This window comes from Euprymna scolopes, chromosome 20 (genome assembly GCF_053919585.1).
Source record: "Euprymna scolopes isolate OS-2025 chromosome 20, ASM5391958v1, whole genome shotgun sequence".
NCBI classification, from domain to species: Eukaryota; Metazoa; Mollusca; class Cephalopoda; order Sepiida; family Sepiolidae; genus Euprymna; species Euprymna scolopes.
Genome location: NC_136501.1, coordinates 64,953,116 through 64,966,096, shown reverse-complemented (window position 1 = coordinate 64,966,096; position 12,981 = coordinate 64,953,116). Strand labels below are relative to the sequence as shown.

The 12,981-nt window shown below is 32.3% G+C and overlaps 1 protein-coding gene across 2 annotated transcripts in view; it reads left to right on the top strand.

Annotated features, from left to right (window-relative positions):
• Positions 1–12,308, top strand: part of LOC145241454 (phospholipase D1-like) — a 320,978-nt gene extending 308,670 nt beyond the window's left edge. For both annotated transcript variants that reach the window (XM_080104431.1, XM_080104432.1), the window contains exons 22-26: positions 1,092–1,258; positions 5,085–5,152; positions 6,011–6,228; positions 7,794–7,914; positions 11,528–12,308. In XM_080104431.1, coding sequence (XP_079960557.1) covers positions 1,092–1,258; positions 5,085–5,152; positions 6,011–6,228; positions 7,794–7,914; positions 11,528–11,752 — 799 coding nt within the window. In that variant the 3' untranslated portion in view covers positions 11,753–12,308. The remainder of the gene's footprint in view (positions 1–1,091; positions 1,259–5,084; positions 5,153–6,010; positions 6,229–7,793; positions 7,915–11,527) is intronic.
• The last annotated feature ends 673 nt before the right edge of the window (positions 12,309–12,981 follow it).

Below are 12,981 nucleotides of genomic sequence, written 5' to 3'. Positions count from 1 at the left end.
CAAACCAATATTTAACACAACATAACGAACCTTTCGGCATTAAATGACCCCAAAGTGGTTGATATGCCGTAAAACAGAACAAACAAACAAACAAACAAACTAAATGTGTATTTTTATTTTTTTTATTCTTCATTATTTAATTAAATGTATATTTTATTGTTTTTATTCATTTTTTTCATTAATTTAACTAAATTATTAGCGCTCTTCTTAGTACTTCTCAAACACACAATAAGTCCACTACATTTTTAATGCTGAATTCTTTTCTGATCAATAATATAGATTTAGGCAAACCTCTTCTAATGTGGATATCCTAATGGCCATATCAGAATGCATTTACCATACATTAGAAAAATCTGCTGAAGCTAAAGTAGTAGCACTTGATATAGCCAAAGCCTTTAACAAGGTCTGACATGAAGGTATTATGAAAATTCATTTGTACAGTATTACTGCACTAATATTTGAATCAGATCCTTTTTAACCAAAAAGAAGATCTAAATTGACCCCAATAACCATATATCTAAACAACATGACATAAATCCGGGTGTGGCCAAAAGGTTAATCCTTTGGACTGTTATTATTTTTAATTTTTAAAAACGACCTTTATGCTGCAATTTTGTCAGAGATGGGTATATTTAATAGCGATACCATGCTCTATTCTCAACATGCGGGAAAAACAAATGCACATATATCTAAGGCAATGGCTGAATCCTTAGAAAATAGGGACATAAATGGATGGTAACAGTTAATGCTGTTAAGACAAAGCTTTCCTTTAACAATTATAAGAAATCTTTCCAACCACTGATTGCCATGGTTAATAGCACCTTATATGACCGTCCATCATTCAAACTCCTGTGCCTAGCATTCACAAGTAAGATCAATTGGAACAAATGCATAAAACATATAGCCAAGGCTGTTACAATGAAGATGGGCTCCCTTTAGCAAGCTAGAAAACGTCTCACACTTGCCAGTATCCTATATCTTTACAAAGCCACTATACATGGAGTATTGTTGTCACATCTAGTGCAAAAAACTTCAGTGATAAAGAGCATTCATTTTTATTTCATCCCTTTTTATATAATTTTCATCTTTAGTGACAAACAAACATTCCGTGTTTATGTCGTGATGCCATTGTTACCAGCATTCGAAGGTGAACTTGGTACCAACAAAGGAACAGCCATCCAAGCTGTCACTCACTGGAATTACAGTTCTATCTGTCGAGGGGATGATTCCCTCTTGGTAAAGCTGAAACATGCAGGAGGTAAGAAAATTTTCTTTTTCATATTTTTTTATGGAAATCACTGGAGACAAGGCAGGAAGCCACTTAATATTTACTTTCAGTTATTACATTATGCTCGAATAATACAACTTATATGGAATATCTAGATAAGATAGGCTTTGTATTACTGGTTAAAAATAGGATCGCTTCACTGTAATCAATAGAGAATTATAATGGCTTCCCAAATCAAGGCTTGATGATCAATGCTTTTTAAGACGATGAATGGTCTCAGCAATGTCCTCAAAGAAGGGGAGGGTAGAGCGGTAGCCCTAGATATATCTAAGGCTTTTGACAGGGTATGACATGATGGTCTTCTCAGGAAAATCAGATCATATGGTATCACTGGACAAATACTTAACATAATTAAATTCTTCTTAAAGAAGAGAAGAATCCAGGTTGTCCTCGACAGTCGTACATCTAAACAATATGATATAAGTGCGGCAGCACTTCAGGAGGTATATCCTTGTACTTTATTATTCCTAATATCCATAAATGACCTCCATGATTAAATTGTTTCTGAGATGGGTATATTTGCCGATGACACCATGCTTTATAACATATGAGGGGAAAACAAATGAACACATATCTAAGGAAAGGCAGAAACATTACTAGAGGAAGACCTCCAATCTTTAGTGGAATGGGGACAAAAATGAATGGTAACCTTCAATGCTGCCAAGGCTAAGCTTGTTTCCTTCAATAATTACAAAAAACCTTCTCAACCACCAATAGCAATGGCTAAAAACATTACCTGAAAGTACTTCTTTTAAACTCCTCGGCTTAACGCTCACAGGGAATGGAACAGATATATTGAGAGCATTGCCAAGGCTGCTTTGAAGAAGTTGGGCTCTCTCTACCATGCTAGAAAGCTACTTACACCTGAAAATATCCTGTACTCTATAAGGCTACCATTCGCCCATGTATTGAGTACTGTTGTCACATTTGGGCTGGTGCATCTGCTACTTGTCTCTCACTCCTGGAGAGGGTTCAAAAGAGAGTTGCCAACCTGATAGATCCTGAACTGTCATCTAAGCTTCAGCCTCTGTCCATCGACGAAATGTTGCATCATTCTGCCTGTTCTACAAGTATTTTAATGGTGAATGCTCTGACGAACTACAAGCTCTTGTACCTCCTCTACGTAAATACCCCGACAAACCCGACAAGCAGCTAAATCCCACCCCTTCACGGTAGAGATCCATAGATGTAAGAAAGCCTTCTACTCTAATAGTTTCTTGCCCAGAACTGCTAGACTTTGGAACTCCCTTTTGAGATTCTGCTTTCCCAACTGTACTGATATGCAGAAGTTCAAGTGTAATGTGAACAGACATCTTGCTGCTCAGCTCTCTTCATAATATACCTGCAACTTATGTCCCTGATAGTAGCCCCCTACTTCAAAGTGGCACTGTGGCTTTTTGGGGCAAAAATTGAATTAAAAAAAAAGATGCTAAACTTCTGACCAACCAACAATACGGATTTAGGCAAGCCCGTTCCAGAGCAGGCATCCTAACTGTAATCTCTGAACATATATACCATTCACTGGATAAAGCGGGGGAGGGTAGAGCAGTAGCTCTAGATATATCTAAGGCTTTTGACAGGATATGGCATGAAGGTGTTAAGAAAATCCGATCCAATGGTATCACTGGAAGAATACTTAACATAATTAAATCCTTTTTAGATAAGAGAAAAATCCAGGTTGTCCTCGACAGTTGTACGTCTAAACAATATGATATAAATGCGGGAGTGCCTCAAGGGTCTATCCTTGAACCTCTATTATTCCTAATATTCATAAATGACCTCCCTAACAAAATTGTCTGTGAGATGGGTATATATGCTGATGACATCACGCTCTATAACAGACACGAAAGGAAAACAAATGAACACATATCTAAAGAAATGGCAGAAACACTAAAGGACGACCTCCAATCTGTAGTGGAATGAGGACAAAAATGGATGGTCACATTCAATGCTGTCAAGACTAAACTTATTCCTTCAATAATTACAAGAAACCTTCCCTACCACCAATAGCAATGGCCAAAGACTCTTTATCTGAAAGTACATCTTTTAAACTCCTCGGCCTAACATTCAAATGAAACATGAGTTGGAACAATTATATTGAGAGCATTGCCAGAACCGCTGCGAAGAAGGTAGGTTCTCTCTACCGTGCTAGAAAGCTACTAATGCCTGAAAGTATCCTGTATCTCTATAAGGCCACCATTCGCCCATGTATAGAGTATTGTTGTCATATTTGGGTTGGTGCATCTGCTACTAGTCTCTCGTTCCTAGACAAGGTTCAAAAGAGAGTCACCAACCTGATAGGTCCTGAACTGTCATCTAAGCTTCAGCCTCTGTCCCATTGATGAAATGTAGCATCCCTCTGCCTGTTCTACAAGTACTTTAACGGTGAATGCTCCGACGAACTGCAAGCACTCGTACCCCCTCGACGTAAATACCCCCGACAAACCCGACAAGCAGTTAAATCACACCCCTTCACAGTAGAGATCCCTAGATGTAAGAGAGCCTTCTACTCCAGTAGTTTCTTCCCCAGAACCGCTAGACTTTGGAATTCCCTTCTGGGTTCCTGCTTCCCCAACTGTACTGACATGCAGAAGTTCAAGTGTAACGTGAACCGACATCTTGCTGGTCAACTCCCCACATAGTACCCCTGTAGATTATGTCCCTGATAGTAGCCCCCTACATCAAAGTGGTAATGTGCCTTGTTTGGAGTGAAAATGTAATAAAATGTATAGAAAATAACACTCAAGATCCAAATAATACAAATGTATTTCAAACTCTGTAGTTTTTCTTATAGTCATTCAAATACATAAATTGTCGTTTCTTCTACAAATGTCAGATGAAGATCTTGGAAGCACTGAGCCAAGAAACACAAATTCTTCAGTTTTGTCAAGCATTTTGTGGCCTATTAAGAGTCAACAAAAATGCACCAAGACCTTTTATTGCAAAAAAAAAAACCTGGAAGAATGTTCCAACCAACAGCATGTCAGGTATTCTCTGAGTGAAGTGATCCAGAAATATATAGATAAGGAAGGTTTTATAGACTGGCTAAAAAGAGGATCACTTCACTACGCACAGGAAAGGATTATAATGGCTGCCCTAGATCAAGGTGTGATGATCAATTAGTTGAGTGCTTCAGCAATGATAATAAATGTAGGTTCGGTCATTTAGATGATTAACCATAATGGGATAGGAATGCTGAGTTTATTAACTGTATCCTCAGTTATTACTGCCTTCCATAGTTGTTGTCTCACCAAGTTTTGGCAAACTAATCCTCTGGCCAGCTTTGGGTAGGATTTAAACTGCTATCTTCAGCCAATGCTCACCTGGAACTGTAGAGACTCGATACTTCTATGCTTTGTGCCATAGGCCCTTCCTGATGTTCAGAATAGTTTTTTCTTTTTTTTTTCTTCTTTTTTTCTTTTTTTCAGATAATAAAACAATAACAAAAATCTAGCATTTATATTTTGTCAAATGTTGAATTATATATTTATTGAATAAATTTATTTTAATTATTTAAAAAAGTAAACATTATATATATATATATATATATATATATGTATGTACATTTTGTCATTTTTCTTTTTCTTTTTCAGTAAATTTTAAATCTTCACTTTTTCTGAGGACGTTTGTTGAGCTGAACAAAACCGATAAAATCTTATTTGATTCTTGTGTGTAAATGTTTTTCTGTGTTTCATAGATTTTGTCTACACAACATTTTATTTTATGATATATTGTGTATTTTATTTTCATATATGTGTATATATATACCCGTTTTTTGTTTTTTTTTCTTTTTCAGTTATTGACCCTTTCAACTATATTACATTTTATGGTCTTCGCAACCATGGTGAACTTCTTGGAAAATTGGTAAGTCTTAATTTGTGTTGAGATACTTTTCCAAAAATTTTTGAAGTAATATATATCTTAGAAACAGGCATACTCACATGTAGCTGATAGTTTGTATTAATAAGCTTATTATAAACACACTCTTTTCATTCATCAAGCAGTTTTTGATAAACAAGAGTTTCAGTGGATTTACATTGAGGAAGTTAAAATTATACAACCATTATTTATATATATATATATATATATTTATGCATGTAAAATAATTAATTATAAAAATGAATAAATAAATACGTCCCATAAAAAAATAAGGGCGATCTATTCATATATATATGAATAACAAAATGAGCTTATAGCTCTTAAAAAAACACTAAGGTAGCAGAAAAAATAAAAATAACAGCGTTTCGAAGTTGTTAATATGGCTACAAAAATGCCAACAACAAATCTTATATATATATAAATTAGGTTAATGGTATTCAAGAGTGATAACTAATGAATTTAACGAGGTTATTAAGAGTGCTCAATAAAAGAGCAAGATATATTTTTATTAATAAGCCAGCTTAACTGATTTGGGTTTAATGCTGTCACAAGACAAGAATATAAGACCAGGCCATTGATGACTGGAAATATTGGAAGACAGTAATCTGAATCCTGATAATCTGTGTGAAATTAAAAAATTTAGAAACCTTAGCTGCAGCTCAATGCTGCCTGAAGGCCGTAAGATGTGAGCTATTAAATTGCAATTACTAATGACTTGCTATTTATCAAGACTAAATCAACTGGAGGATAATAGTTGTCGTGTCACATAAAGTTAATCATGAATGAAAACTTGGAATGAGGTTTATGATTTTTGTTGTTTCTGTCTTTTTCTGCTTTTTCAAGACGACAGAATTGGTATACGTGCATAGCAAGATGTTGATTGTGGATGATGACACGACCATCATTGGCTCTGCTAATATCAACGATCGAAGTATGTTGGGAGTGCGAGATAGTGAAATTGCCGTCATGGTCCAAGATTTAGAGAAATTTTCTGTAGAGTTTGACGGGAAAGAACATTTAGCTGGTTATTTCTCATCTTCTCTGAGACGAACGCTATTCAGGTAAGTAAATATCTCTCAAATATACTGCTTAGAATCTGGATAGGAAATCTTGCCTCATCCTGCATATTCTCTTGACCTAGCTCCCTCAGATTATTACACCATATAAACAAATGTTTCTAATATACTGCTTAGAATCTGAAAGGAAAATCCTGCCTCATCCTGCATATTCTTCTGACCTAGATCCTTCAGATTATTACACCTTATAAATAAATACCTTTCTTATATACTGCTAAGAATCTGAAAGGGAAATTCTGCCTCATCCTGCATATTCTCTTTTAATCTTTTCTGTTTATTAAATTATTGGATGAATTAGATGAAACGAAAATTTCTGTTTATTAAATTATTGGATGAATTGGATGAAACGAAAATTTTCTAAGAATTTTAATTTTAAATAATTTTTTATTTGACAAATTCGCTTTGGTTTCAAACAGTCAAAATAATTCTTTTTTCTTTCATATATTAAAAGATTAAAATGGCTGACTTTATGTAGAAGCTTAAATGCTTTGAAGTGAATGTAATTTCGTAATTTATATATTTTTAATAGGATTTTTAAAGTTATTTTTTATATTCAATTTTCTTTTAGATTTCAATAAGTAATAGTTAATAATAAAAAATAATGCTTAAGTAACAAAGAAACAATAAATTGTTACATACTTTTTTAATAAATCTAATTATAGATTCAAAAAAAATTTTTTGTAATGCAATGTAGGCTCTTCAATAATGCTCTAAATTATATTAAGGATTTTTAAGATAATTTTATAATGATTATAACCGAAATTTTTTTAAAATAATTATATAATAATTTATGACAGACATTTTATTTTTTAATCATTTATAACAGACATTTTATTTTTTTAATCATTTATAACAGACATTTTACTTTTTAATAATTTACAACAGACATTTTATTTTTTAATAATTTATAACAGACATTTTATTTTTTAATAATTTATAACAGACATTTTATTTTTTAATAATTTATAACAGACATTTTATTTTTTAATAATTTATAACAGACATTTTATTTTTTAATAATTTATAACAGACATTTTATTTTTTAATAATTTATAACAGACATTTTATTTTTTAATAATTTATAACAGACATTTTATTTTTTAATCATTTATAACATGCATTTTATTTTTTAATCATTTATAACATGCATTTTATTTTTTAATCATTTATAACATGCATTTTATTTTTTAATCATTTATAACATGCATTTTATTTTTTAATCATTTAAAGTGAGCAAAAAAGTTGTATTTAAATTACAAATTTTTCGTATGTCTATTTATTTTCACAACTCATAAATATGGACTTACTGTTAAATATAATCAGGATGGTAAAATATCTTTAATAAATAACGAATAAATTTTTCAATATTAACAAAAATATTTCAAAGTATAAATTACAAAATTATTGTAAATTTATCAAATTCTGGAAATTTCTATTGTTAGTTTTATTTGATTTTAAAGTTTTACCATCTTTGTTTTAAAGTAGCACACCAAACAGATTTTAGTGCATTAATTTCAAACATTGTGAAATTGAAATTGTTTTAATTCCAGGGAACATTTAGGAATCTCAGATGATGACGACTCCATTGATCTCTCCGATCCAGTCTGTGATTCCTTCTACAAAGAAATTTGGATCCGACAGGCAAGCATTAACACTAGCATTTATGAAAAGGTAAATTGAAAAATATCTTGGATATCATGATCATAAAATGTACTTAACACTTTACTGCAGTTTCATTGTATCACCGATCATCAGAAATGTCTTCAATTGCCATCAAAATTTCATTCCAGTCAGAGACGCTTTTGATGGTCAGTGATTCTATGAAATTGCAGTAAAGTGTTAAATTATGTACATTTTATTATTACTATTATTTTTTTTTTTTTTTACATGGAGGTCACCACTTATCAAAGCCCGAAAGCCACTCGGGAATATTGATATAACTATCATATAAACTTTCACAAAAAACACTTGTCTAGCTAAAACCACTATCAATAATTTCCCTTACTCTTTATGCTTAGACCTAAACGTGGATTTCGTGAACAAAGCTTCTTTTCTAGAACTGGCCACCTGTGGAACTCTGTTTGTGCTGGCCTACTATCCTGTTGACTACAATATGGTCATCTTTAAATCCAACATAAACAAGTTCTTGTTGATTCATCCCCTTAAATAATCAAATTATGCCAAATTTCGCCTATGATTACTACACTATTGTCCAAATGACTATCATACACTCGTAAACCCTTATCCTCGAGTGATCTCCAGGCCTTGATAAGTAGTGACTACTTTGTAAAAAGAAACAAACTTTATTTATTGAAGATCTGTTTTAATTAGGTTCTGTTTCAATTTTGGGAGGTTTTTTCCTGTGTGTGTGTGTGTGTGTGTATATATATAAAGTGTTGGACATCTGTTCCTCAGGTATAAAGACAGACTGAAAGAGAATATTAAACTTGCTAGTATGAAAGCAAAATGGAGGGAAAATTTACTGCAGGCATCACCACTTATATAAAGACACAGTTATAAAAACAAGCTTATATACATATAGTGCAAACAGAAACTATGTCTGCACAACTTATGAGTTATTCGGCTTAGTTTGTGGTGAGTAGGAATAGCCTTGTGTCACACATGTGGCACAAACATTGATAGCAGAGTATAATAGGATGGATTTATGGCCCTCATTCATCGGATATGACAAGAGAATCCATCATATATATATATATTAAATAAGGGAGTAGTCACCAACAATGTGTATTTTTTAACATTATTTTATTATTCCGTGTCTTGGTTTTTCATTGAGAATTATGTTTGGATCATTGTAATAATGTTTTTAAGTCATTGAAATCGTTTACGTACGTTTCAGACGGTCTGATGCGTCCTTGTCGGAAATTATTTTCAAATGTGTAAAAATGGCGATTTTCGTTAGTTTGAAGTTTTTCCAAGGGGTGGAGGCTTGTAAGTGTTTATTATACATTGGTATGCTGAATTTTTATTTCTTTTTTTTTTTTTTTTTTGTCCAGGGAGATTTTGACCTGGCTGTAGTCAGTCAGTTGCTATTTCTTTCTGCTAATTTGTTTTTTCTTTTCCTTTAGGGTGGGGTAGGGTGTGTGTGTGTGTGCGCGTGTGTGTTTATGTGTGTGTGTGTGCGCGCGTGTGTGTGTTTGCTTTTATTGGTTTGGGAATGTGTATATTGTTTTATAGTATTTTGGGGTTATTTGCTTTCTTAGGAAGGCGGCTGTGGTCCGAGGTCGTTACTAATGTGTATGTGTGGGGAGGGGGGACTGGCTCTTCTGAAGTAAGGGTAGGGGTGCTTTCATTCTATTTTGATATTTATTTTTTGGATTTTTGGATTTTAGTATTGTGATTTTTTTCGTTTTAGTCTTATATTATGTTTGTTTAGAAAGAGGGGTGTATTTAAAATAGGGGATTTTTTAATGTTTCTATTTATTTGTCTCCCCATGTGGGTATGGCCAGACCCAGGATCGGTTCCTTGTGTGGGGAAGATTTTGTTCCCCAGAGGGGGATCATTGGGGGGTGTAGGTATGGGAGGGGGATGATAGAAGGGAAGATAGTCGTTTCAGTCATGAGGGGGTTCTCCTCCCCTGACTGAGGAGGGAGCGAGGTGTTGGAACAGATATTATACTACGGTTCTAGGTGTCTCCTAGTGTTGTTAGTTTCGAGGTTAAGTAGGGTTGGTATTGTTCAGTGTGTTGTATTAGAGATAGGGGTGTTATGTCTGTGTGTGGTTGTATGCGCGCACGTGTGTGTGTTTTAATGTGTCGGTTCTGATTTATGTGTGGGTGTGTGTATGTGTATGTGTGTGCATGCGAGTGTACCTTGCATTTCATGTTTTTGTGTGATGGTATTAGGTTATATATATATATATACACACACACACACACACACACACACACACACACAGGTATGATTGTCAGTTTACAGAAAAAAGCTAGCACAAATCTTGCTGTTATAAATAGCTGGATACATCACAGTTTTTCATATTAGTCCTCGTGCGAAAGAGCAGGACACAAGATGTTTTAAATAATAATAATATAATAGAATAACAATAACAAAGACTTTCGAACATTATTTTAAACGTTTTTAATCATGAATTTAAGTCTTCCCTTCATGATTGCGATATATATATATATATATATAGTTACTAGCAAAGAAATGCGACTAAAGGAAACCTATCTTTGCTAGATTATATGACAAATTAGTCCTCAAGCGAAAGAGCAGGACACAAAATGTTTTAAATAATAACAATAATAGAATAACAATAACAAAGACTTTCACTGGCGAGGACTACAATTGACCGTAACCAGTTATACAGTCCTTTTTTAAATTTTCATTTCTATTTTTCTCGTTATGTACTGAATATTTCTTAATGAAACCTATATGAAATAAGTTCCTTATTAAATTTTAAAGATTTTCTATTCTGAAAGAAGTTTTAAAAAATTTAATCTAAAAAAGTTATTTTAAAGTTTTTCAGATTTTCTCATTATTCAGACCTGTATTACAAAGAGGGGGTTTCAAAAAATAAGTTGTGATGTGAGGAGAAATAAAAACTGAAATAGAGAAAAGGAGAGTTTTAAAATATAATCTTAAAAAGATAGGATACAAGTTAGAAAAGCATTTCATCCAAGGCATGAAAATTGTTAAACAAAATGTTTTTACTATAGATTTTAACAATAAAGGTACAAGTTTCAATTTGAAATTTATTTATCTTCAAAGTGCACTTTTATAAATTTTACAAAGTAAGGTATAAAAACTTAATTTAAATTGAATCCAAAAATTACCTTGGATTTATTTTATGTAATGTACATTTTGTTGCAATTTAAAAACATTATCTTTCATCTAGCAATTAATGATATAGATATAAAATTTTCAATTATTTTTTTTTTAAAAGTGCAACAGAATGTACATTACATAAAATAAATCCAAGGTAATTTTTTGATTCAATTTAGATTAAATTTTTATACCTTACTTTATAAAATTTATAAAAGTGCACTTACAGATAAATAAATTTCAAATTAAATCTTGTACCTTTATTTTTAAAGTCTATAGTAAAAACATTTTGTTTAACAATTTTCATGCCTTGGATGAAATGCTTTTCTAACTTGTATAATACAATCCCAAAGCTGAAGAATATTTTAGCATGTATTTTATGTGATGAAAATATATCTGAAAAAAAAAATTAGGTAAAAAAATGTTGATTGATTCAGATTTTATAGATTTTTAAATGTTGTACTCATCACATTCCAATATGAAATTTCTGTTTTCTTTTTAGGTATTCCGTTGTCTACCAAGCGATCATGTTCTAACATTTGATGACCTTAGACGTTATACGAAAGAACCCTCATTATCCGATACTGATGAGGAAGAGGCCAGGAAATTATTGGAAAATGTCCGTGGCCATGTTGTTCTCATTCCTCTGTTATTTTTGGAAAAAGAAACCTTGACGCCTTCAACAGGATCTAAGGAAGCTTTATTGCCAACAATCTTGTGGACTTAATCATTAAAAATGCAACAAATTTTTTTTTAATGCAAAAGGGAGGTTAAAGTGATCGTTAATAATTTTCAAATCTCTTGGGAGATGTAAGGTTGTTTGTTTTTGTTATTTTATTTATTTATTTTTTTTAAATCACCTCCAAGATAGGACTGAGAACTGCTCATATTTCATGGTTTTAGGGTGTAAAGAAAATGTGTGATCTCTTTTGTATAAAAGCAACCATAAAACTGTGGAAGGCGTCAACATGGTACTTGAGTAGTGTGCTGTTTTCTGAGGTGAAAGGCCTAAGATATGATGGACAATCTGCTCCCTGATAAGAATTAGATGTTTAAGGGTGGGATAAAAATTTGAGGGGATTCTATTTTGGTGTTTTTGAAAACAAAAAAACTTTATAAAATTTATAAAACTTCTATATTATTACTTTATTCTCTTTTGTTAAAGTTTTAAACATGGTTGTACTGAATTCGGTATTTGATAATGACAGTATTATCAAAATGTCTTGAAAACGATATCACCTTACTAAAATTGGGTGAGAAAAGCAATAAAAGCAAAAAAGGCAGTTTTTTTTTTGTTGTTGTTGTTGTTCTTGTTATTCTATATTATAAATCAAATGATGAATTTCAAATATATTTTATGACAAAAGAAATACAGGGTATCCATAAAAATGCATAAAAAAAACTTATAACTTTTTGCATCTTTTTTACATTTTTTTTTTTTATTGCAAATGCACATATTAGGTTGGTGCAAAAACATTATCGTTTTCTCAATTAATTCATTGATATATATAGCTATGTTATATATAATTTTGAAGCGCGTTTTTCCGCTTTATCGGATCATATTATTTGTTACCATTCTCAATCTTTTCATTTTTTTTGCAGGCTTTTTAACACCATGGACAAAATTCAAATTCGCACAATTTTCTTGTTCGTTCAAACTAGGCTGAAAAGCTACTGAGACAGCTCATGATCAATGATGCATTTGGCCCAGAACCACTGACGAATGTATGGCACAATGGTGGTTCAAGAAATTTCGCAATAGTGATGAAAGCCTCGAAGATGAAGACTGTCACGGCCGGTTGATTGCGGTTGATAACAAACATTTAAATGCCTTAATTGAAGCCAATTCTTGTAAAATCACACAAGAAGTTGCTGTTGAACTTGAGGTCAACCACTCAACAGTTGTTCATTATTTAAAGCAAATAGAAAAGTCAAAAAAGTTGGATAAATGGGCGC